General features: G+C 61.3%; 1 protein-coding gene across 3 annotated transcripts in view; it reads right to left on the bottom strand.

The window, feature by feature from the left end:
- RALGDS (ral guanine nucleotide dissociation stimulator) overlaps positions 1–21,650 on the bottom strand; it is a 48,699-nt gene extending 27,049 nt beyond the window's left edge. For 2 of the 3 annotated variants that reach the window (XM_040531619.1, XM_040531615.1), the window contains exon 1: positions 10,647–11,091. In XM_040531619.1, coding sequence (XP_040387553.1) covers positions 10,647–10,769 — 123 coding nt within the window. In that variant the 5' untranslated portion in view covers positions 10,770–11,091. Of the gene's footprint in view, positions 1–10,646; positions 11,092–21,508 lie in introns of those variants that run through there. The other variant, XM_040531618.1, reaches the window with a different exon arrangement.
- Positions 21,651–24,347: the final 2,697 nt, after the last annotated feature.

The raw sequence follows: 24,347 nt of genomic DNA on the forward strand, positions 1-24,347 counted from the left end.
CATCCTAACGCTCACACCACCCGCTTTGCCATGATATTTGAGCATCTTCCATTAGGGCAGCAGATGATAACGTAAACCTCAGGTTTTCGGACCTGCTGACCTCTAAAATTCAGCAGAACAAGGCCGGCACGAGGTGCACGGGGAAATCAAAGCCACTTTCTGCGAAACAACTGACCACAGCACACCTCGTGCGGACACTTCTGGGGAAAGGCGCACGGGGACATTGCCACAAAGAAGTCACGCAGCCACTTACAGCGAAAAGAAAATACCCAGAAAAAAATAAGAGGCAAAATACGACTGCTAACATTGAAACACGCCCAGAGAGCCAAAGACAACAGGCTCCATCTTGGGAAAAGCACCAAGAGACCTCACGGCGCTTCGCAGGGCGGCCAGCAGCAGGGGGATGCAGCGAAACAACCAGAGCAGCTTGCCCAGGGCTGGCTGGTTTTGGGGGAGGATCGCTGGATCCCCAGCTGCTTTTAGCACCAGACATCCCCGTGTCGAGTGGGAGCTGCAGCCTCTCCCCTTCGGCTGAACTTTGGGCTCCTGGAGCCGAGGTCAGCGGGCACGGGGCTGCTGCAGCCGGACACGCTGCAGACATGGAGACGTATTTCTTGAGCCATTTGTCTTTAAAGGCAGCTTTTATCTCCCTATCACCTTTCTGCCGGAATGTTTCAGTCAGCTCTTTTAACAAATACCACCTAAGGTGCTCGTAACCAAAAGAAAAACAGGAAAAACATTTTTCTGCGTTGCTTAGCAATCAGCATACGGCCAGCTCGGGGCTCCCAGGTGCTCTGAATTACTGCAGCTTCCACCCTTGCTTGCACTCCTCTGTCGGATAGCAGGGAAAAGGCAAACCACTGGTAGGAAAAAGAAAGGTTACGAAGCCACAGAAATTGGCAGGGAAAGACAGGAATGGGTGTAACCCCTGAAGATATGATAAATTCCTTTCTGAAATCAAAACGGGCCCTCTCATCCACCAGGAAAATAAGACAGCGCAGTGAGATTTCATTATGAGTGTCAGAAATACAGAGCTGCCGACTCCTGACATGGGGCAAGGCGTTGGCAAAGCACCCCTGAGCCTTGCAGGGTCCCTGCTGTGCCGCTTCCCAAAGGGAACTCAACCCATAACGGGATTCCCTGGGCATTATTGAGTGTTTCCCTCTCTCCCCATGCCCCCTTCCAGCCTGGTGCAGCCCCCTAAAAATCACCCGGATGGCAAAAAGGGCTCCCCACGGCCAGGTGGGGCGCCTGGATGGGACAGACACAGAGCGGGGCTCGGGCTCCGCTCACCTTTCAAGGTACCTTCAAGGGCAGCGAGTACATTTTTCCAGCGCCGGTAAGGAGCCGAACTGACACGTTCAGCTGAATCTTGTAAAAGGAGCCTCTCGGAAGCACGAGGACCTGGCAGCGGACCAACAGAGAAATCCCGACGGATAACGAAGAAACTTTGCTCATCGCCAGCTCCTTACCCTGGCACATTTTCCAGCACCGTGAGCATCCCCGTTGCTGAAACATGTCTGGGCACACGTAGGGGAGGGAACGGGGCCGTGGAGCTGCTGAGAGGCCCAAGAGAAAAGCGCAAAGGCAGAGGAGCAGCGCACGGAGCTGATGCATCGTGCAGGACTGAACTACGTCCAAAGCTAAACATGGGACCCACGCAGGCTGCAGAGCCACGCTGAGCAGAACTACTGGCAGCAAGGCCAAACAGGCTCAGGGTAGCCCGGGTTTAACGCAGTTAGCCCAGAATAGGAGTGAGGTGGAACAGATTTAAATGCCAGATCCTGGAAATACGCGAAGCAGCAGTAAGGTGCACCGCACACATAGCGCTAAGGCCACAAGTAAATAACTGAGGTTACTTAAAACAAAGAAATCCAGCTAAACAGGAACAGAGCCCTTTAATGGGGGATATGGAAAAGGATGTTCCAACAATGGCCCTGCATCTCCTCCAGCCGCACAAGCGTCAGGGAAAGCATACATCAAAACCCGGGCACGTCGGGAAGCCGCGGTGCAAGCCGCAGGGAAGCTGGCTTGGTTTGGAGCGAGGGGAGAAGCCTGGAGGCAGCTGCAGAGTGTGGCGATGGCGTGGCTGGCAGCGAGAAGCCAGGGCCAGGAGCGGGGCAGGGCCATGGGATAGGACAGCATGCGGGTGCTCGCTGACACCGACAGCGCCTGGGCCAAATCCCCTCGGTCAGGGCAGAGCGCAGCGAGTAGAGATGGAAGTATCCTGCACACTTTCTGGTGTCCCCACGAGAGGCAGGAAAGGAGCCTGGCAAGAGCTGGAAAGGGAAAGTCTGACTGTCCAGAGCCCGAGCCGGGTATCGCCCCAATGAGACACACGGCCACATGGCTGAAAAGTCAATTAAGAATTGCAAAAGTCTTTTAGCCTTCCCAGGTATTGTCAGACCCTCAGAGGATGTTTAGAAAAGCCAAATTATTTTCCCCTCGGTAATAACCACTTGAAAAGGTTTCCGCTCTGCATTGTTTCAGCAGGGGAAGTTATTCCGGCGCGTCCCCCGACGGCCAGCACGGCTTTTTGTTGGGCTTGCTTGGCGCGGCGGAGCAGCGCTCTTCCCAACAATGCCATCCGCCGGTGGCACGGGGCCAGCTTTCTCTCTCGGTTTCAGTGGCACAAACAGCAGCAGCGGTGCTGAGTCACAGAACTGGGTCCGGCCACGGCGCTGCTGGCCCTCCGGGTCGTGATTTACGCTCTTCTTCCTCAGAGTCTTGGCTCCGGGGATCACGGCGAGCGCCGAAGAATTTCGGTTTTCGTTAAAATAACAAGGTCGCCCTGTGAGCGCTGGAACTACTCGGGTCTCGTTTCCTATGGTTTTGTGTCTCGAGGCCACCTTCGGTGCCTAAAAATGTACGAACTGAGACTGAAAATGTTTTTGTGGTTAAAGCGTTTGTAAGCAGCGTCTCCCACGTGGATTTTCTGGTGTCTAATAATACATGAGCTCACGCTACAGCTGTTCTGGGGGCATTTACAAGATTCCTTTCCTCCACTCAGCTACCTCCTTTCATCATTTTTGCATAGATCTAGTTATCTGTGAGCCCTCCGCCGAATTTGCATGCAGCAGGCCAGCAGGTTGAGAAGTCACTCGGGGAGGGAGGCACAGACAGGCAGACACCAGCTCGCCATTAACCTCATTTCGGTAGGAAAACAGATTTTAAGAGTTTTCTGCCTCCTCATTGCAGGGAAGAGGGCTAGGAAATGTGACCCAGGCGTTTTTAGGTGGGTCAGGAAGCAGAGACGAGTGCAACGAGCTGCTCCCAAAGGGTCTGATCCAACTTTGGCAGGACTTTCGGCAAGACGTCGCAGCGCCCGGCTGCATCCTGCCCCAACGAGCTTCTCCCACCGTCAGCTCTCACAGCACCGACAGGTCGGGCTGATTAACCCACTGCCGAGCAGCCTGCGTGTTGATTTTTTTCATCTCAGCAGTGAAGATCATTACGTATTGATGGTTAATTACCCCGTTGCAGTTTGCGACACGCTGGTGCGGGGCTGTGTCAGTGTTTCCATGACACGCAGCCGTGCAACGTGGCAGCACGCAGGTGCATCACCGGGCTGGCGTGTGCCGAGTCACCTCCTTGCCAAATCCAGAGCCCCATGGAGCTTCCCTTCGGAGCCTCCCTTCCCTTTCCCGACATCCACATCCACTTGCAAAGCTCTTCTCTGGAGCAGCCTCGTGGCGAGGGGGCCCCTGGAATTTGAGGTTTGTTGAAGGTCTTGGATGGGGTCTGCTGCCAGGATGCAGCCTTGTGCTGACCCCAAAATAACCAGGGACGAAGGCCCACGGGTGCAGGGTGTCAAGCCCCGTGCAATGGGAAATGGCGGAGCTGTGCCCCGCAGCCCGTCCGTCTCCTGCCCCCTGCTTCCCTCTGCCAAACGGGAAGGGAAATCCGGGATTTTCGCAGTTTCTTTTGATCCCTCTCCCTCGCACACAGCGGGTAGGGATTAATCTCCACTTCCCAGCTCCAGCAGCTCGGGGGCTGCCCAGGTGGGACCCCCCCGGGCAGGAGCTCCCCGAGCCGTGACCGCGACGCTGCTGGACCCTGGGGGGCTGCAGCAGCTGGCTCCAGCCCGCCGCCCCCATGGCCCCAGAGGTGCCCCCGGCTGCTGGGGTCGGTCAGCCCGGAGGCTGCTGCTAAAAATCGCGTTTCCCCTCCGACCTCTCTGTTCACAGTTCTTGGTTTGTGCTCAGTTTCCAGAATGGGAAGTAGAAGGGCTGGGGGGAAGAGGGGTGGGTTGCTACGATGAAAGAAAAAAAACCAAACTCTCAGACCAATGCACATAGAAGCCTAAAGGGAGAAGAAACGGGCAAGCGGAAAGGGGTTATTTTTAGGGTTTTTCTTTTGGATGCTATTTCCCAGCAGAGCGAGCAGTGCCCCAGCATCACCGGGGGTGTTGCTCTGCATTTGCTGCCCTGTTGCCAGCATCACAGCCAGACACTACCAAGCACATCACACCGCTCACCTCAAACAGCTCCTCGATGTGCCCCAGCCGAGGGCCTGATCCTGCCCGCTGCCCTCAGGAGCTGGCAGCACCCAGCCTAGAAAAGCAAAGGCAGCCATCAACGGGAGCGGGTCAGGGACTGCCAACTCGCAGGCTGTCTGAGAGCCAGGGCACTCCGACCCAGTGGGAGCTGGGAGAGAAGCAAGGACCTGGGATGAGGAGACACCTGCATGAGGCTGCACAGCAGAGGACGCAAGAAAAATCGGCAAGCCAGCCTTTGGATGTAAACAGCCTTCATGGTTCATAACTTTGGGTCTTCACCTTAAGAGAGAGAGTTCCTTACCACGTAGGCACAGGGGAAGGCGAGCACCGGGGATGCTGCTCTCAGCCAGCATCGGTATCGAGGGGACACCTGAAAGCCTCGGCCGTGGACTGCGGCTCCCCTCAGCAGGCAGCCTGCGTGCCCCACGCGCGTGACCCCAGGAGTTAAAAATACCAAGTATCACAAGTTCTGCCCAAAGCGAACCATCACAGTGCCTGCCTGCACGTTGCAGCACGGCCGGATGACAGAGGGAACCGCTGCCCCGCCAGGCAGCATCCACCGCGAGCCATCTCCTCGGGGTGGGACGGAGCCGACCCTCGCTGAAATATTAATACCAAAATGTTTCAGGGACACTGAGCGCTGCGAGAGAGGAACTGCTGTCAGCAAGAAGCACCCCTGTGCCCCTGCAAAGCCCCAGCTGGGCACTGCAACGCGCCCTTCCCACAGCCCCAAACCAGCCTCCGAACCCGACGTGGCTCAGCGGAGCGGCGCCGGCACGCTCATGGCACGCTGCCACGGCAGCTGCGCCCGCAGCCCTGCTCCGAGCCCCGGGGCCAAGTGACAGTGACAACGTGCCGTCCCAGAGGGACCTCGTGCAGGCAGCTGCAGCCGGGGCGCCGGGACGGAGCCAGCGACCGCCAGCAGCACGCGGGCACCAGGAGCCGTGCGAGGTGCTCCGCCGAGCTCGACGGCCCTCGTGGTGTCGTCGGGATGGAAAATGAGAGCGGAGAGGGAGAGAGAGCGGGGAGAAGAGAGCCCACCTCACCTGAGAAAGTGCAGGAGGCTGAGCCCACGCCTCTGGGAGATGCTTGTCTGCAGAGTAAAAGCTGCAAGGGGCAAGCTCTTACACTGCCCCCGGACTTCGGGCAGCAGCTGAGGCTAAAAGACGGGGAGGAGGAAGAGTGCAGCGACAGGGCAACACTCCAGGACATCTCTTTGAACATTAAATCACATCCAAAGCGAGAGTTAGGGGGTATCGCCACCCAAACCAGTGGTTTTGCCTTGACTTGTACCAGAAGAGGACACACCACGAGGTGTTTTACCAAATTTTCTTTGCAATTTCTACTCTGCAGCTACTGGCAAGCACAGACCCAGCCAATCGCTTATAACAACCCGCCGAAAGCAGATCAGTTCGACAGTTCTCCTGGAAGCACCAGCTCCTGCTGCACTTGCAGCACAGGGAGAATTAGCATTGCTTGAATCACACCAGTGACCCCCGCCTCCCAGTCCGCATGTGGGGCTCCCCCGAGCCACCCGCTGGGGCTGCGATGACGAGTGGCCGGGCAGGATGAGTCCCGGGCACGGGGCCGACTCTGCTCAAGGCTCCAGAGGTCTGGGTTCTCATTTCGGTTTGGCAACCCTCGTCCGCCCGGCTGCATCACTGCGGTCCTGCTGACTGCTCATTAAAGTATCACCAGCCCAGCACGCCCACGGCTCCATTCCCCTCGTGGATCCGGTCGAGGAGCTCGCACGAACGTGGAGGCGACGACTCCAGCCGCGTTAGCACCCGGGAACCAAACGCAGCAGCCATCGGCGACCCTCTCCCCCGTCCCTTTAGCCCAGGGTGAAAGCTCAGCCCAGCACACCAACCAGCCCCCCCAGCAGCTGGAATTGGGAACCACCACTGTCCCCAAAGCTCCCAGGATGGCCACCTGCACAGACACCGCAAGCAAGAAGCACACCCGTGTCCCCTCACACTTGTTTGCATGCTCTGAACCCCTGGGGCAGCCTCGCCAGGGGGGTGAAACCCAGTCCCCAGGGAGGCAGGGATGCAGTGGGGGGGCTTCTGCTGCTTCCCACGAGTCCCAGGATTTTACAGCGCTCTCCTGGAATTCTGCCCTTGAGGATGAGGATTCAGCCTTGGTGACTTTTTCCGTAGTTTCCAGTTTTCCTCTAAAAAGCCAAGTGATGATTCACCCGAGGGGAAAGGAGAGTTTGGCCAAAAGAGAGAGGATGGAGGGATTTGTTGTTTTTGTCTGTAATTGTGGTCAGGAAACAGTCCCAGCGCTCATTTTCAGCTCCTCCCTCCTGATAACATCTACCATGCACAGGCAGTGGAAAAGAAACAGCCTTTGATATAAACACGACAAAGCGTTTGATTCATTGCAGAGCTGTTTTCAGCGACTGCTTCGCCCCAGCGCCTGGGACCGACCTGTGACCCCCGTGAGCTCCAGCTCCCCGTCCTGCCGGCTGGAAGCCCACCCGCTCCCCGGTGGGCAAAGCCACCCAAAGGAGGGATGCTGCAGGGGGGCGTGGGTGCTGAGTCTCTGGGCAGGGCTCAGTCACCAGCAAGGGTTCACCAGCGGGACGAAAGGTTTTCACACCACGCGTCCCCCCCCTCGCCAGCTCATCCCATCACCCGAAAACACCCGCTGCATCCATGGGAGGGTGCTGAGCCCTGGTGGCTCGGGATGGGGAGAGCGTCCGCCTCCCTTCCAGGGGCGCTCATCCTCCCAGGCGTGGTGAGGAAGGCTCGTTTCCAGCCCCTGCACAACCAGCTCCATCAGCCCTGGCGCAGGGCAGACCGTGGAGGAGCAGACTGAGCCCCCAGGGCAGCCCCGGTGCCGCTGGTGCGCAGGAGACGGCGCTGCCCCGAGCCCCTCCAGGCAGGATTCGTCCCTTGCCATCTACACAGCACTCTGAGGTCCTATGGTGCTGCACACCGCTGTGCTCCTGAGTACTGGAGCATCAGTAACTCATTAGTGCTGATCTCCAAGTTTTTCTTCTACGTGCCAGGAGATGACATTACACCCAAGGTACCCGGGCTGCAGTCAGCTAAAACACAAAAAGCCCAACCGAACGAGATCTCTGAACGCAGCGGGGAATAAACCTGGGCTACAGCAAACCTGGGAACGGATCGCTCGCTCCCATCTCCAGCTCCTCCGGGCCTGGCTCTAAGGTCAAACCAAGCTTTTATCTCCTCCTGTACGTCAGCACATTGGGAAAAAAAATAATATTAGAGGAATAAATTAGCATGTGAAATGTAATTTAACTAATTAGCCCACTGGAGTGGAAAATATTTGCTAACTGCTTTGAAGTCAAACCTACTGCGCTCACGAGGACGTCACCGAGGAGCAAGGACGAGGAGGGGCTGAGCAGGGTGCTGGTGCCTTCACCCGATGGCTTCCCAAAGCCCGAGGCATGGGATTGACCCCCTGGGATGTGCCCAGGCAGTGGCACCCCAGCTCCACAGGACACTGTCCCCGTCCCCACCACTCGCAGGGAGCAGATAGTGCCAAGGAAGCTGACCAAGCAGCCTGCCATGCAGCTCCATCCTACGAGGGAAGTGCCGAGGTGCCCCCAAAAGCCGTTACATCGCTTGCGACAGCCCGTTCATGGATTTCCCCATTTCCCAGATACAGAAACCGTTACTCTTTTATTAGCGAAGGTTTGGAAATCCCTACCCATAATAGCATGAGAAGCGCCCCGAGAAATTTTGCAACTGCTCGGCTGGGTTATGAAAGGGAGGGACTGGCAGCCCCAGCGACAGCTAGCGAGGGGGACGGAAACGAGAGGAACCTCTGGCATGCAGCAGCACGCCGGGGTGCCAGCCCCTGGATGTGGCCACAGGTGCCCATGTCCCTTCTTCCCTCCCTTAGCTGCAAAAGGCAAACAAGTGGGGAGAGGCAGGGGGCGCCCCAAAGAGCAGTGGGGCACGGTGACGCAGCTGGGATGCTGCTCCGACTCCCTTCCCGTGATGCAGATTTGTTTTATCCGCTCCCATCCCTGCCTCCTGCGGACCAGCCCGGGTGCTCCCTCGCTCGCAGCGGGTCGGGAGGCAGTGCTGCTGGGCAGCGTTCGGCCACTTGTCAGCATGGTCCCTGCTTCAGTCAGTCCCTGGACCCTGTCCACTTATTAGAGCTCCGCTCAGGTGCGTGCATCTGAAGTCCCCGTGTAACAGTCCCTGATCTTCTCCCGAATTCCCTGCGCCTTCTCCAAGAGGAAAAGCAATCCGTGAGCCTGCGGGTGCTGAAGCAGAGCAGGAGATGCCACCCGGCGAGGTGACAGCGTGGGGACAGCCCTGGGCGGGCACGAGGCACTGACACCCGCGGCTGGGGGAGCTCCTTGGCCGCCAGCGAGGTCTTTCCCCATCGCTCCTCGCCCGGGGCTTCCCCGCTGCGGGGGCTCCAAGCACGGAGAGGTGCCGGCGCTGCGGGGGTGCAGCCGCCTCGCTCCCGCTTTCTGGGAGAAGGGAAGGCAGCGAGCATCCCCGGGTTTCCTTCGCGCAAACACGGCGAGGCACACGGGCGGAGCCCCAGTTCGAGTGGAAAGGGGGATGCTGGAGAACGCGCTCCCAGTGGTTTGGGTTTCCACCGGGAAGCGCTAACCCCTTCCGTCCTGCACAATGGAGCAAACGCCCCGGTGGTGACGGAGGGCTGGGGACACCGAACAAAAAAAAAATCCCCCCAATGGTGCACAACCCCCTTAATTATTATTATTTTTTCCATTCTGCAATGAAACCATGGATACAATTAGCAGGCAGAGGTCATTTCGAGCAACCCAGGGCAGGGCATCCCCACGCCCCATCCCAGGCGGACACCGGTCTCCAGCGCTGGTGAATCCTGAGGATCCCACAGCACACCGCACGCCGCGGGGAAACCCAGCCCCAGGTATGGCTACGGCGAGGTGTGAATTGCTGACAAATCAAGCTAAATGAGAATAACGCACCCAGCTGCGAGGTCAGCGCCTTCCTCCCGCGCTCCAGCATCCCGCAGGCTGCCCTCGCCTCCCTCCTCCCCTCCCTGCCACGATTTCGGGGCGCGTTCGCAGCCCCGGCACGCCCTGCTGGCTCTGCAGTGACCGTCACAGGTATCCTCATTAGCACAGCGGCACCCCGGGTGCTGGCAACACCCCTGGGGTGTTTCTAAATATAGGAGGCTCCCTGCGAGCCCATCCCTGCAGAGGAGCTGGGCTGGGCTGGGGCTGCCCACCCCTGCCAGGATCTGGCACGGGGCCCGCAGGGGAGCCCTCCCTCCTCCGAGGGCTCCTCTCGGTGTCATTTTACCCCTTTAAGCACGCAGGTAATGCAGAAGAGAAGGTAACGTTCACCATTATATTCTAATCGCTCTCCACCAGGAAAAATGCAGGTTTAAGGCCCCTGCGGTGAGGACGACCGCTGAGCACGCACAGCGAGAGCGGGGGCTTCCCCTGCTCCCCAGCCAGAGGCGGCTCTGCCCCAAAATGTTGACAGCACCTGGAGCGCATCCCAAACCCTCGCGGAGCCGGGATGCCGCCTGCTCGCCCACCGCGAGCTGGGGGAAGCACTGCCCCTACGCTGGGGTCCCCAGCAGCTTTGGGGCAGGGCTCTCCCCCACGCGGTCGGGTTCCCGGTGTGTTCCTGCGAGGGGCAGAGTTAAGGTGACGACGGGCACCCTGAGCCACACGCTTGGGGAAATCTGCCCCGGCGCTGCAGCCAGCGCCACTTTGTGCATCCAAGCCCTGCCCTTTGCTGCAGCCGAGCGGGCAGGAGCGGTGCCCACGGTGCCAGAGGGACCGGGCAGGGCAGCCCCGAGCTCTGCCACCACCTCCGAGCCATCCCCAGCCAGGACACCTGCAAGAAACCTGCCCTTCTGCACCGAGCGCCACCGCGAGTCTCCCACCCTGCGGGGAGCTTCCCCTGCCACCCCGACTCCTCCTTTCATCTTGGGTTTTGCAAGAGCAAGGCGCAGGCTGGCTCCAAACGCAGCGCTTGGGGAGGAAAGGGCTGCGCCGGGAGGCGGTGCCACCTCTTGGCACCTTCAACTTTGCCACGAGTCCACCGGCCCCGGCCAGCGCTGGGGTGGGGTCACGGCTCCTCTCTGCCCCCTGCACGCCCACCCCATCCCCGGAGCCCCCGCGGGGCCGGCGGCTGCCTCGCCTGCCACTTACATCGTCATCCTGCACGCTCAGGGGGATATCCAACATGCACATCTGCACGGGCTGCACCAGAGCCTTCTGCACGTTGAACAAAGGTTTCGCCTCCATCTTCCCGGGCGCGGAGGGGCTGCTCATTCTCCTCTCTCTGCCGCCGCTCCTCTTGCGGGAGGGGCTCCAGCCCGGGCAGGGAAGCAGACCGGAGCTCTCTCCCTGCTCGATTTTCTCAGCGCATCTTGCCAACAGCTGCTGCTGCTGCTCCCAGAGCCCTTATTTCCTTCCTCGCAAATCAAAGGGCTGCGAGGAGCCGCACCGAGAGGCCGTGCGCGCGCGTGTGTGAGCGAGTGCGCCTGTGTGCGTGTGCGTGTGTGCAGCGGGCGATGCTCCCGCGGTCGGAGGAGCAGCCCTGTGGGAGCATGCCGCGGCACGCTGCCTCCCCAGCCGCTCCTTGCTCTCAGGGCGATCCCGGTGCCGGCTCCCACCTTGCGCTGGCGCGAGGCTGAAAGCCTCATCTGCATGCGCGGCGCTCGCGGATCCCGCGCATTGTCCCCGAGACACAACAGGTCCTGCCTGCTGTTGATTTCTGCTTGCGATCAAACCAGGTTTGCGGAGGCTACAGCTTTTCCCTCCGGCTGTTGCGGCAGGCAAACAGGCAGAGCTGGAAGGGTGAGAGGCTGTGAGGCAGGGAGCATGTCTGATCCGGGCGGGAGCCTCCCCTTTTCTTGCCTTCTCCTCTTCTCCATCCCCGCTTCCCATTGTCGGAGGCAGTTTCAGATCAACACCTTCCTGCGCTCCCAGGACCGCAGCGAGGCTTAAATAATTCACGCCCAGAGAGAGACTGGGAGCCCGATGGCACTGGAAACAGGGCACGGCACCGAACAAAGGCAGTGAGCACTGGAGATTTTGGTAGGGGTCAGTTCTCCGTGGGAAGTTTCACCCAGGGGAGCACGGCACCGGCTGCCTTCTCCACCCCAGGGAGCCCACAGCTCCAAAAAGGAGTTCTGCTGGGGGGAGAGCGGCACGCACTGGGGTGCTTTAGCTACAAAGAGCACCTTCCTGCAGCATTTGCACCAACCTTTTCACGGGGCTACGGGAGAGGCACTGACGCTCGCACCAGGGGTGCAGACAAGGCGAATGGGGGCAGCAGCAGGCCCTGATTTGGGGCTGCCCCTTGCTGCATACAGGGCAGAGACCCGGGATGGTGCAGCCCAGTCCCTGCTTTCTCGAGTCCCACAGCAAGGCTGGCTCACGCCCGGGTTTTGGGGCTGCACCGGGGAACCCAGCCGAGCCCCACTCTGCACGGAGCAGGCACCGTCTCCGGGGCCATCTCTCAGCCCGGTAATATTATGGGAACCGCCCGGCCCTTTTCATGCTGCCAAGGCAGTGCCTCGGCCCAGGAAACACCCCGGCACGGAGTCACCGTCTCGCTATGCACACGACGTCCCGGTGACTCAAAGAGCCGCGCGCTCCCGCGCCTCACGCTGCTGTCACCGGCCACGCAACTTGCCCCCAGCACGGGCAGCACCCGCAGCCCCGCTCCCAGGAAAGGTGACTCAAAGCTGCGCCGAGCCCCCGCTCGGGTTCCTCGCCGCCCCACGGCAGCTCGGCAGAGCACGGCTTTCCAGTAACAACCTTCCAGTAACAAACTGGGCTTGGCTGGCCGGGACCGCACCTTCTGATGGGGCCGAATGACTGCAGCACGATCCCGAGAAGCACTCGCCACCCGGGAGATCTGCTGCGGAAGCAGACGGCAACGGTTCCCCCGGCATCGCACCAGCCCAGACAGGACGATCCCGCACAGGCTCGTGAATGACAGCCCCATCCCACTCCACCTCCACCCTGGGCGAGCTACAATCCCAAATCCTCCGGCAGCAGCAGCAGCAGCAGCGCCCCGTGCCCGTCCCGCTGGGGTAACAGATCCCCAAGCACAGGACGGAGCCCACGGAGCGGGGAAGCTCTGCAAGGGCTGGAGGAGAAACTTTCCCCCGCACCCCTCACCCCCGCATCGGGCAGACAGGGAGGCTCCAGCGCAGCCCCTGCTGCTTCCCCATTTCGTTTTGCATTGGGGCTTCGTTGTTTCCTGCAGATTCAGCAGAGGAAGCCCACAGTGGGACCTCGCTGCTTCGCGGCTCTAACTGGGAAAATGCCCTTTTCCAGTAAGGGCCTCGGCAGGAACAGAGAAACAGCGATGCCTCCACCAGCTACAGCCTGCTCCTGGCTGCTCTGCTGCTGCCCCCAGAGAGACCAGCTCCTGATCGGGGCCGTGCATCCATCCCTCACAGCCTCTGCTACCCAAAAACCATCGTTTTTGGCTCGTTGGGATGGACCACGACCGAGTTGCCGTGTAGGTGGATGCAGGTTTCGGTGACGAACTTATGCACGGGAGGGTGTCAGTGCCCAGCACACGGTGGAGGCACCCAGACTGCTCCGAAAGCAGTGCCCGACCTCTCCCAGCCCATTAGCTACTTCTACCACGAGTGACTCACTCCTGAGGACAAAGAGCCATCCGAGGAAGGCTGACCCCAGTGCTTGATGAAGTCAAGCATCAAAGGCTTCCACAAAACGAACAAAATCCCACAGCAGTAACAATGGCAGGTTTGTTTTGCCAAGGAAATTGCGACTCCCCGTATTGTCCCCGAGCCCAAACAGCGCTGCACCCTGCGCGTGCAGGAGAGCGCCCTGCTTCGGGGAAGTGGTGCAAACCCCCCGGGTTTATTGTCACCGTGCACGGCTGACAGAAAGGCAAAGGGGAAACAGAGCAGCACGACAAGTGGAGAGCAAATGGAAAATCCCAGCAGCTCTTCCCCTTCGATACTTATCGGTAATAGAAAGAGGAAACCTGCTTTCGAAAGCACAGAAATCCCAGCCCGGTGGCATCCCTCTGCAGAAACGGGGCGGTTACAGGAAGCCCACGGGCAGACCTCGAGAGGCAGAGCAGGCTCGGACGTGCGGGTGGGTGTCCCGTGGGTGGGTGTCCCACGGGCGGGCGTCCCACGGGACTTCCAGGGGACCTGAGCAGGCGGGACACCAAATCCTCAGCAAAAACCAAGTTGTTTTTTTTTTTTTTGGTATCCTGGTGCTGCCGTAAATCCCACTCAAAATCTGTCTTGTCCCAAGTGAGTTAAGAGAACAAACCCCGCTCGTTTTTAACCGCACCCTCGGTTTTAGGCGTTTACTTCAAGAAGCCGCCCTTGCACCCTCAAAGTTACGCTCCTGACAGCGGCCCCAGCCTGAATAAATGCCCAAGCTCCCCAGAAGGGACACGTATGCAAAATTAATTCTCAGTCGAGCCCACGTGAAGCACGAGACGGCCGTTTAATGGGTGCGGAGCAGCAATTACCACTGCAAAGTGAAAGCCAGCGAGCATTGGGGGGGGGGGAGAAGCAATTAGTTTTCTCGGGATTCCTCCACACATTTCTCACTTGAGGGATTCCCACTTCCACGCTCCCCTGGGGGTGGGAAGGCGCCCCCGGGAGCCTCCGGGTCCCGTGGGGAGGGGACGGGGACGCGTCCCCATCGCCCCCCGCCGCGGTGCCTGGATGCGGCCGCCATGGAGACGGTCACTGCAGCGACGCGCGGCTGGGGGGATGCGAGGACCAGGGGAGGGTGCCAAGGAGGCTGAGGACCACTTCCCCCGTAGAAAACGGCCCGGAGGTGCCCACAGGCCCCCTTTCTGCTTCCCAGGCCGCTTCCCCGCATCAGCAGCGCGACGGGGCTCTGCCGCTCGCGTCCCAGCTGCCGCGTCCCGTGCCGAGAGCGCTTTATCCTCTTGGAATGGGTCCCACGGGAGCTGCTAATACTGAGCTGTCGCGGCGGGTACGGCGTCAGGAGGGAGCTGCTGGAGGCTGCCATGGTAACGCTGTGATGGGGTTTCCATCACGACCTCCCCTCGGGGATGGGGACGGAGCCCAGGATGGGGGCACCCATGCCACAGCCCCCGGGTGGAGGTGGCCGGGCGCAGGGCGGGCAGAGCCGCTCCAGGAGGGTGCCTGGGCGCAGCTCTCGGGCAGGGAAATCCCCGGCACGCAGCCCGTACGTGCTTTGGGCACAAATAGCCGGGGTGACTGCATTCGTGCAGGGGCACCCAACTCCCCGTGCTGGGCTCAGACAGCAGGTGTGGGAGCTGGGGGCTGCAGAGGTGCCACGAGCTGCCATGTGCGCATCGCAGCTCTTCCCAGCCAGCTCCAAACCTAAGGAAAACCCCCAGCGTCTCGCCAAATACCCACCCGCCGCAGCACCTGCCTCGTTGGGATTGGGGTGGGCAGCACACGGGGCACGGCAGGGCTCGCCCAGCCCCACGCCGGCCAGCCCAGCGCGACCAGGAGCTCCTCGCTGCCAGCAGCATCTCTGCTCCACAACAGCACGGTGCCGCGGGGCACGGAGGGCTGAGGGCACGGGCAAGCCGCGACAGCCCCTGCTGTCACCAATTATCATTTCCCGGTGAGGGTTTATTCCACCTGGCAGCCAGGCTGGAGCAGCAGCCGTCTGCCGAGGGAGACCAGGCTGGCAGCAAGGCCGGGGCATCTCTGCGGGCATATGTCCACAGCCATCGAGACCTGCAGGCAAATGGGGCACGGGGACGTGCCGCACGGCACCTGGAGCACTCGCCGGGGATGCTGCATCCCCCGAGTCACCAACCGAAGCTCAAACACACCCAGGGGATGAGGGTCCTGCCCCCCAGGCCTGCAGCCCTCAGGACGCCGTGCTGCTGAGCCTGCAGCTCCCCGGGCACGCTTTACGCGACCTAAGCCGCGGCCAGGAGGTTATCTGCGGAGCCACATCGCTGCCCCGTATCGCTTGTCAGACAGCGAACAGGCTCGGAGATGACAGACACAACCGGAGCAGCTCGGCGGTTCCCAGCCCCGCGCACAAAGCCAAGGCTCTCCCAGTCCTCCCTCTTCGCTTTATGGCCGAGGGGCTCTGAAGAAGCCTCCGCCACGTGCAGTCCCCTCCTCACCAGCCCGTGCCAGCCAGGGGGATGGGAACACTTGTTGCACGGGTGGGTTCCTGGAGCGGCTTGATTTTCCTGGAGGTTTCCTTCAGGGCTCCAGTTCAGGTGCTGCCCAGCCTCCCAGCACGAAGGCGAGGGGTCTGGCACCGCTTCCTCGGCCATGCAGGAGCCGATGGCCTTTGTGGACCTCTCCGGAGCCAGCCCAGCCCTGGATCAGAGCAGGAGAGGTGTTTCAGCCCGGACACCGGCGCGTGGTTTGCTCCCCGTGCAGGTGAACAAGGACACGGCAGGGGGGTACGGACCAAACCCGAACGCTGTCAGGTTCGGTGGGCCAGAAAGCACGGAGACCCCCCCCCCCCCCCGAAAGCACCGGCTGCAGCCCGAGCCCAGCTCCCCGAGCCCCTGCAGCAGGACAAAACACGGCTGGTGCTGACAGCCAAGAGCATCCTCCCGGAGCGGGGCACGGCACAGGAGGCGGCACGTCCCCCTCCTGCCCCACGCCCGTCCCTCGCCACACACCCGTCACCGCCATCGAGCGACCGCGCTGCAAATCGGATGAGGCTCAGCCCTGGAGGCCCTCCATCGATTTCCGTTGCCTAACGACAGGAAAGCTTTATAATCCTATTAACTAAACACCCTTTCAAGCAGCAGTGGGAGCAGCGCGAAGGGGAGTTGTGTAAGCACCCGGAGCCACCCGGTGCAGCGCCCGGCTCCATGGGTGCTGGGTGAGGCCCCCAGAATTGGGGTCGCGGCACCCACGGGTGCGGGGCCAGTCCCAACAAAGACCTCCTGGAGCCACCCCACAAGCTCTGGCTGCACGTCGCTGGCTCCTACAAAGGAGCTGGGAGGTCTCGTGCAGGAAAACGGTGCCCAGGCACACAGACTGCAGGACCCAGACCCGGAATATTGCAATATCGCTGCATTGCAGTCCCGGGGGGGCAAGGAGCCCCTGCGAGCCCCTTAACGGGCAGCCGTTCACAGGGATGGGTTTTGGGGCACCACGAGATGCAGATGCCTGCCTGATGCTTCATCCAAACACAAGCCCTCCGGGTCCGGCTCCCCTCCAAATGGCACAACCAAGACTTCTGCCGCACTTATCCCCAAGAAGGTCTGCGCTGCAGCGGAAGGGAGAAAAATGCCTTCCCCCCAGCAGAAACACACCCTCCCCAGGCAGCGGGAGCATTTATCAGTCTTCTCCCCACCCCTTCTCTGCCATTACTCACACAGCGCTGGCCTAATATTTTCCAGCACGGGTTTCACTGCAGGGGCACAGGACGGGCTCTTTGTCTGGGGACACGAGGCTGCAGGCGCCCCCGTCCATGCCACGGGCGCCCCGAACAAAACCCTTCCCTGTTTCAGCGCTTACCCCCCGGGGCACAGGATAACCTGTCCCCCCACGAGCCCTGGGGCAGGAGCGTGCCCCATGTCCCCGTGCTGGGGGCTCCAAACCCACCCCGCGGAGACGCAGCATCGCTGCGGTGCCCTGGGGACAGCACAGAAGCGCCCGCCTGTCACCATGGAAATGCTGAAGGGAGGGCTGGAGCCCGCGGGGACTTTCATCCTCTGCCAAGCAAAACAGGGCCCTCAAACGACCGCCAGCACCCGGAGGAGGAGGAACGGGGTCTTGCTCCCCTGGGCCGGCCGGGCACGAGGCAGCCAACGTGGGGCTCCCGGCTCCTGGGGAAGGAAAGGACGCCCCAGCACGGGCTGAGCTCGGCCCCATACCTCGGCCACCCACACCGGGGACACCAGCCGTCCTCCCCCCACACGCACCCACCCAGCCCTTTTCACGCCGGTGGTGTCACGGGGAGGCGAAGAGCTGGGACAGGCAGGAAGCAGGCGGGGGGAAATCCGCTGCGGGAGGGAGGCAGCGGGGCCGGGGGGAGGCTTCAAAGGGCCCCGAGCTGCGTGCGGAGCCAGGCGGGCTCCTCCGGCACTGGCCAAGGTCTCTTTGGGGTCTGCTTCCCACGGGGTTTGCTTCCCAAGCACCGGACATCCTGCAAAACCTGCAAGGGGACACCCTGGGACACCCCGAATTCCCCAAGCTCTGGCGCTCACCTAAAGCCCGATTTCCCAGGGGATGAACTCGCAGCCCCAGGGGAGCGGGAACCCTGTCCTGGAAGCCTGTGAGCCCCTGACACGCCACCGCCGAGCTGCCTTTGACGTCAGCTCCCATCTAAAAGTGTTGTCTTTGACCCACGGCCAAAAGTGACAATGCAGGGGGGAAAAAAAAAAAAAATTGGTAAGGAAAGCAAATATCCGGCACCCCGCAGGGAGCAGCCCCAGGCACGCTCGGGTGGCCTGGGAGCCAAAAGGCCCTGGAAATTCATGTAATTCGGCACCTCTGCCGGCCTCCTGACGGGGAGGACACGGCGCTGGGCACAAGGAAACGCTGGGGACAGTTTGGCTGCTGGCAGCGGGAGCAGGCACAAAAGGGAGCTCTGGATCAGGGCTTTCATTTCACAGGAGGGAGGGACGCGGTGACTGACGCGGCCTCGCCGAGGTCTCACGGCAGGTCCCGGGTGGTTTGGGTTGGACTTTGGGCCTCCACGGATGGAGCTGCCTCGTTCTCACCACCGAGCAGCTGAACACGGCTCCTCCTCGGTGAGCGAGTCGCAAACCCCGAGCTCCGCCGAGCAGATCTGCCCCCTCTTTGTCACCGCTGACCCTTCCCAGCACTGACGAAGGCAAAACCCAAGGCAATAATTCATAGGGAAAACAAGAGTGCCATCTGCTGCACAGCCCCGCTCTCCTGCCCGGCCCCGCACAGGGCTCCCAAAACACGTCCCCAGCCAGCCCCAAGCACTGCACGGGGGCAGCAGCAGCCACCCCAGGAGGGGGAAGGCAGCCCCGAAGCCATCCCGATGGCCACCCACAGCTGCACGACAGGGGACAGCCTCTGGCTTGCATGGAAAAGCAAAGGACAGCGGGACGGGGGAGCAGACCACAGTGTCCCAGAGCACATCCACTGAGGAACGTGCAAGGAGATGGAGCGAGAAGCAAGGTCATGTGGTGAAAACAGGCAAACAACCCCCTCATCCCATTAGGGCGCTGCAGGTGAGGCTCATCTGGCGGCCTCGTACAGGAGGGATAAAACCCAAACAGCCCCCAACACCCAGCCGGCCTTGGGAGCTCGCTGGCACCATCCCGAGCTCCTCTGGAGAGGAGCCCCAGATCCTGGCACCGGGTACCGTGCCCTCCCGCCCCTGCTTTGTCACCCTGCTGTCCCAGGGAGGCTGGGGAGGGGTGGGAAGAGCGGGGTCAACCTGAGCGAGCCGGCATCAGCTTCTCTGCACCTCCGGCCCCAGCAGCTGCGGGCAGCTATCAGTCAGCCCCCCTGCTCCTGAGTGGTCGCAGTTTGGGGGCAGGTGAAGCAGTTTCTCTGCGTCTGCTGCCTGGAAAGCACGCTGGCATCCTCCGAGAGGCGCACGTTGCTATAGCAATGGGAAGGTATCAAGCGAAGCCAGCCGTGACGGATAGGGCAGGTTGCTTTTAAATCACCAGGCAAGCTCAGGACCCCTGCTTCCCAAGGTGCAGCAGGCAGGCACCGTACAGGGGATGGCACGGCAAAAACATCGCAAGAAACGGAGAAACAGAATCCCCAAAATGCCCAGAATAAACAGTCCTGAACCTTTCCCCCCCCCCCGCTCACGTCAACAGCCCTTGCAAAGCAAACCGACCCCAAAGACGGCAAACTGCACCGAGCTGCAGGGTGTCGGATCAGGTACTGGAGCATCCCAGCCCAGGGGTTTCTTCTGGAGCCTGCAGCAGTCGCTGCACACCCCGCTCGTGCTGCCCGGCCCTGTCTGCAGGCGCACGCACGCACACACACACACACGCATGAGTGGGAGCTCCAGATGGAGCCGCGGATCCCCGCTGCGGAGGGACTCAGCGTCTCCCCTCCTGCGGCCCCCCGGGCCCCGCTGCCAGCAGGACCCCCGCTCGCTGTCACCAGTTGCCAGCTCGCCCTCCTGCCCGCAGCAAAGCACGGCCGCCGGCGAGCTGCTGGCTGTCAGAGGTGGCCGGGCACGGCTCCCTGCCCGGCCTCGGGTCGGATGAGCGAGGGAGGCACCGAAGCCAATTCGGCCCCAGCCCCGCTCCCTGCGCTCAGGCTCCGCGTCCCGCAGAGGCTCGGCCAGCCCCAGCCCCGCTCGCGTGCCGTCTGCTCCCTTCTCCGGCCCAAGCAGGCAGCGAGAGAGAGAAGGGACAAGCCTGCAGCTCCAGGAGCCTGGCCCAGGATGGGAGCCACCTTCTGACCCCATTCACGTGCAGGTTTCGGCGTTAAAGGCTGAAATTCCCCACTGCACACCAACCTTTGCTTTCACGACGCGCCGAGCACACCTGCAGCAATTAGAGCAGAGGCGAAAACCCCTCCCTGTTTGCTCAGCTTATTTACTTTGCAGCACCGAGTTTTCCCCGTTGTTTGTGTGGGTCTTTCCCTTGGCAACCCGGCAGAGAAACGTTGACGAGGCACGAGCAATGGGGCCGTGCAGCCAGCGGAGCTGGCGGGGTGCGGCCGCGGGCGCAGCTGGAAATTCCTCCTCACCGGTAGTCATAAAAAGGACGGGGCTTCAATGATCTGCACCCCTTACGCAGCAAAAGGGCTCATCCTCCTCGAGCAGGACATGCAATGGGAGCCAGGAGGGCTCAGCTGTGCCCTACGCCGTTCCACCCCCTCCATACAGGATCTCAGGCTGGGGACAAACACCTCCGCGTGCCTCAGTTTACCCCGACGTAAAACGGGGTAAATACAAACAGCGAAGGGAAGGCTGAAGCCCAGACTTGGGTGCAAAGTGCTCCGTAGGAATGCAGCCTGCATTCTGCAACACGAGCAGGGGACTGAGCTCTCAACGTCTTTTTCTAGACGACTTTACACCTGTAATTTTCTGGGTCTCGCAGCAGAATTATCCCCTCCAGCCCGCAGCCACGGTGACAGAGTGCTCTTGTTCTTGACCCTGGGCAGGCTCAGGATGCAAACCCCGGTATTTGGGCTGCCAGTCGCCCTTGCCAGAGGTGCACTACACATGCCGGTGCCAGCTCCTGCCTCACACGCTGCCCCCCAACAGAGCTGGTTCAGTTTTTGTCTGCACGCAGGGTCAATGCAAACGAGGCCCAGACCAAACAGACCCACTCGCCGCGCACATTTTTCCAGTCGAAAACCAGATCCCAACCACCTTCCCATCACGGCATCAGCCCTCTCCCTTCCCCACTCCCGGGGCCGTCGGTGCCCGCCTGCTTCCCACCGCCCCCGTGGGCACCGACCCCATCCCTCACCAGGGCTGGAGAGGACGGGACGTCAGAAGGGCCCCAGAAAGGATAAAGTCAGAGAAGCAGCAGGACCAAAGAGCCGCGTTCTGTCGAGACCCCCAGATATTCCTCCTTTGGTTCATCCTCCCCTGCCCCAAAAGCACCAGGAGCGGTTGTGAGCGAGGAGCTTGTGCCCCTCCAGGCCCAATTTAGCTTCGTTTAGCCTCATAAATGCTCCGGGCAGGGACAAGGGCCCTCCTAGTGCCACCTGCCCGAGAGAGCAGCAGCCCTGGCTGGTGGGCGCAGCCTGCAGCACCCCACAGCAGCCTGCAACGTGCCTCAGCACCCCACAGCACCACTCCAGCAGCCGGACCCGTCCCAGCCGGGCTGCCTTTCACTCCCGTCCTTCGGCCCCACTCCTCCGGGCTCCTCTTGGCCCCCGCGCCCCCAGAACAGGAGGAACCAGGAGGATCCCCCCGGGGTTCCTGCTGCTGCTCCCCTGCGGGGTGCCGGAGGGCTGGCACCCGGGGCAGGCACCTGCACCTGCAGCCCCCCCCACCCCCCGCGCTCCGTCTCACCCCAAAACCCCCCCAGGAGGGCTCAGAAGGGGACAGACCCCCCCCAGAAAGGGGGGGGGGGGGGTGTAAAAAACCCCAAAGGGGGGCAGCGCGCCGCTCACCTGGCTGTCGATCATCATCGTGCCCCGCACACCATAGCCTCCGCGGAGCCGCGCTGGAAGAGCCGCCGGCCTCCGCTCCGGGACCCCGCGGGGCCTGGGGTCCCCCCCCGGGGGGGGCTCGCTGGGGCCGGGGGCTCAGCGCCCCCCCCGCGCTGCCCGGCGGCCGGGGCCGCGCCGCGCCGGCCATGGGGGCCCCCCCCCGCCCCGGGAGCCGCCGTCGCCGGGAGCGCGGAGCGCGGCCGGGAGCGCGCAGCGCGGGGGCGGGCGCGCGGAACGGGGGTTGGGGGGGGGGGGGAAGGGGGGGCGGGGGCCGAGCCCGGCTCCGCCCGGCCGCGCGCAACGGGCCCCGCTGGGCGCGCACCCGCGGCCCCGAGGCGCGCACGGGAGGGGGACCCCAAAAGCGCCCTGCTTGTGTCCCCTCCTCCCCTGGGGACCCCAAATTTTTTTTGGGGGGGGGGGGGCAGCAAGGAGCCTTCGGGGCTCTCCGGGGAGCGAGCGGAGGGTTGGGGCAGCGCTGCTGTGCGCCTATAAATAGGAGAGCCGCAGGGCAGGGAGGGGGGCACTCAGCGGGACCCGCTGCCAGGCTCTTCCCAGCTCCATCCCCCCAAGGAGGGGAGCCCAGCACCGTGCTGGGACCACCAGGCCGGAGCACAAGCAACGGCCACCCCCGGCTGCTGCGCCTCTGCTCGGCCCGGCGCCCGAAATGGGGGCCCGGAGGAACCCAAGGAAAAAGGTGCTGGAAAGCTCCATGCGCAGCCGGGGTGCTGGAGCGTGAGCCGGCGAGGCTGAGCGGAGTTGCCCTGGAAACAGAGAGCTGCGTTCGAGAGGCTCCAGTGCTCATGGCTCGTATTTATGAGGCCGATGACATGTGGCATGGCCGGGTGATGTCAGGAGAAGCGGCGGTGAAGGCTGTGCGGAGGCGACACGGAGCCAGGCGTCGCTCCTGGCTTGGGGGTGCAGAGCCGGCCACCCCCTCCTGGGGACCCGCTGGGTGCCACCGCCTCCAGGAGCCCCCTGGCCTGGAGCCTCCGAGCAGGAGGCAGCAGCACTGCCAGGGGCACGGCAGGAGCTGGGGACGCGGCACAGCCCATCGCGCCCGACCGTCTCACTCCTGCGTGGCTTCGTGCCAGCAGAGCCGGCCTCTGGGCCAGGAGTGCAGCCAGGAAAGGAAAAGGTGCTGCGAGGGCCCTCTCCCTGGCACTAGATGCTGCTACAGAGCAACATCACTCTAATTATAGTAACAGTGTCAGCGCTGAACGGAGGGGAAAATACATATTTCAAAAGGCCTATAACTGTAATTTGCCGCAGGCAAAACTCACTTAAAAAAAAAAAAAAAAAAGCCCTTTTAGAAAGTCATTTGTACTCATCTGGCTTACTCTAAATTGGCCCAAGGTTCAGCAAAGGGACAAGGTGGGCAGACACGCACAGAGATTTCTGGTTCAAACTGCCTTTCTACTCGTATGGCTATATACCAGCTTTACTTGAAACAGCAACATTTGGTGGATCTATGCTTAATCTAAATATAGCCCAAGAAAAGTCAAGCGAGTACAGCAGCACGCTTGCATGTAGATAAAGGAGGGAGTTGGGTGGGTAGGCAGACCTTTAAAAGTCACTCTGATGAATTTTGCTAGCGATGTTTTCCTAAATTATGTGATGGTGCGGATCAGAACCGCAGGGCTGGGGATTTAGCGTGAGCAGAGTGCAACCCACTCACAGATTCTGCTCCGGTTTCTGCTGTCCCCGAGGGTGCCCGTCACCGACCCTGTCACTCCACCTGCAGGGCAGCCGTTGCTCTCTGCGTGCTGGGGATCCCACGGGGACTCGCTGGGGCAGTGAGGTGGAGCAGAGCAAGGGGAATTCAAGTGAGAAACTAACAACCCCGGTGCCTGGAACTACCCTGGGAGATCAGAGCAAATCCTCGCAGGGAAGGAAACTCGCTTGGTGTCTCATTCGCTAGTGAGGGACCGAGACCCTGTGCGGACACGGACAGGGGACAGTACCTTCCTGGAAAAGCCACAAGGGGAACGGGTAAAACAAAGGGTAGCAGAGTAAAACCAGGCACTGTCGCAGAGCTTGCAGCCTTCCAGCTCCTTTCCACCACCGTGCTGCTGGTGCTGCATTAAGCTTGCTGGGTGCATCTGCTGGTTTTGTGCAGGGGTTGTACCTGCTGTTCTTAGCCTTCCTCGGCCCTGTCTGCCAAAGATCATCCCAGTCCCTGTCCCCCAGCCAGAGGAGGTTTGCCCAGATCTGTCCTTTTTTAACTGCCTATCAAAGTGGGCATTTCTGCTCAGTGCTGCCGGGTAACATCACCTGTGGGACAGCGAAGGAAAACCAAGTCTGAGTTCAGTACAAATGATTCTTGTTCTGCTAGGGGGGAGAGCAAGATGCCAGACCCCACCTCGGATCCTTTTCTGGAAGTTTCTGTTTCTTGCCCCCCCAGAGCAGTTTTTCCTTTGTGGCTGAATGCACCATGCAAGTCATCGGCTAGGGCAAGGAAAGAAAAAGCCTGTCAGATGGGTTCTTAAATTAGATGGACAATGAATGATGGGTCTGTTCCAGTCAAACAGAAAGGGACCGACGGAACAAGGGGCCCTTGGGAAAGCAACAAGCTTCTGATGGGAGACTTGGTTACGGACAAACAGGGCTTGAGTCAGAAATACCTTGAAAGCATGACCAGGTCCCCGGGCAGCATAAATCAGCTGGTGATTTATTTACATGTGCCGATTCATTTCTGTGCAGTACCGTATGTGTGTGCCTAAGTCCAAATTCCCCTGGCATGGGGATGTGTGAGGTGGCACTGTCCCCTGCGGTGAGTGAAGGCAGATCCCACACACACAGA

This window comes from Cygnus olor, chromosome 19, assembly GCF_009769625.2.
Source record: "Cygnus olor isolate bCygOlo1 chromosome 19, bCygOlo1.pri.v2, whole genome shotgun sequence".
NCBI classification, from domain to species: Eukaryota; Metazoa; Chordata; class Aves; order Anseriformes; family Anatidae; genus Cygnus; species Cygnus olor.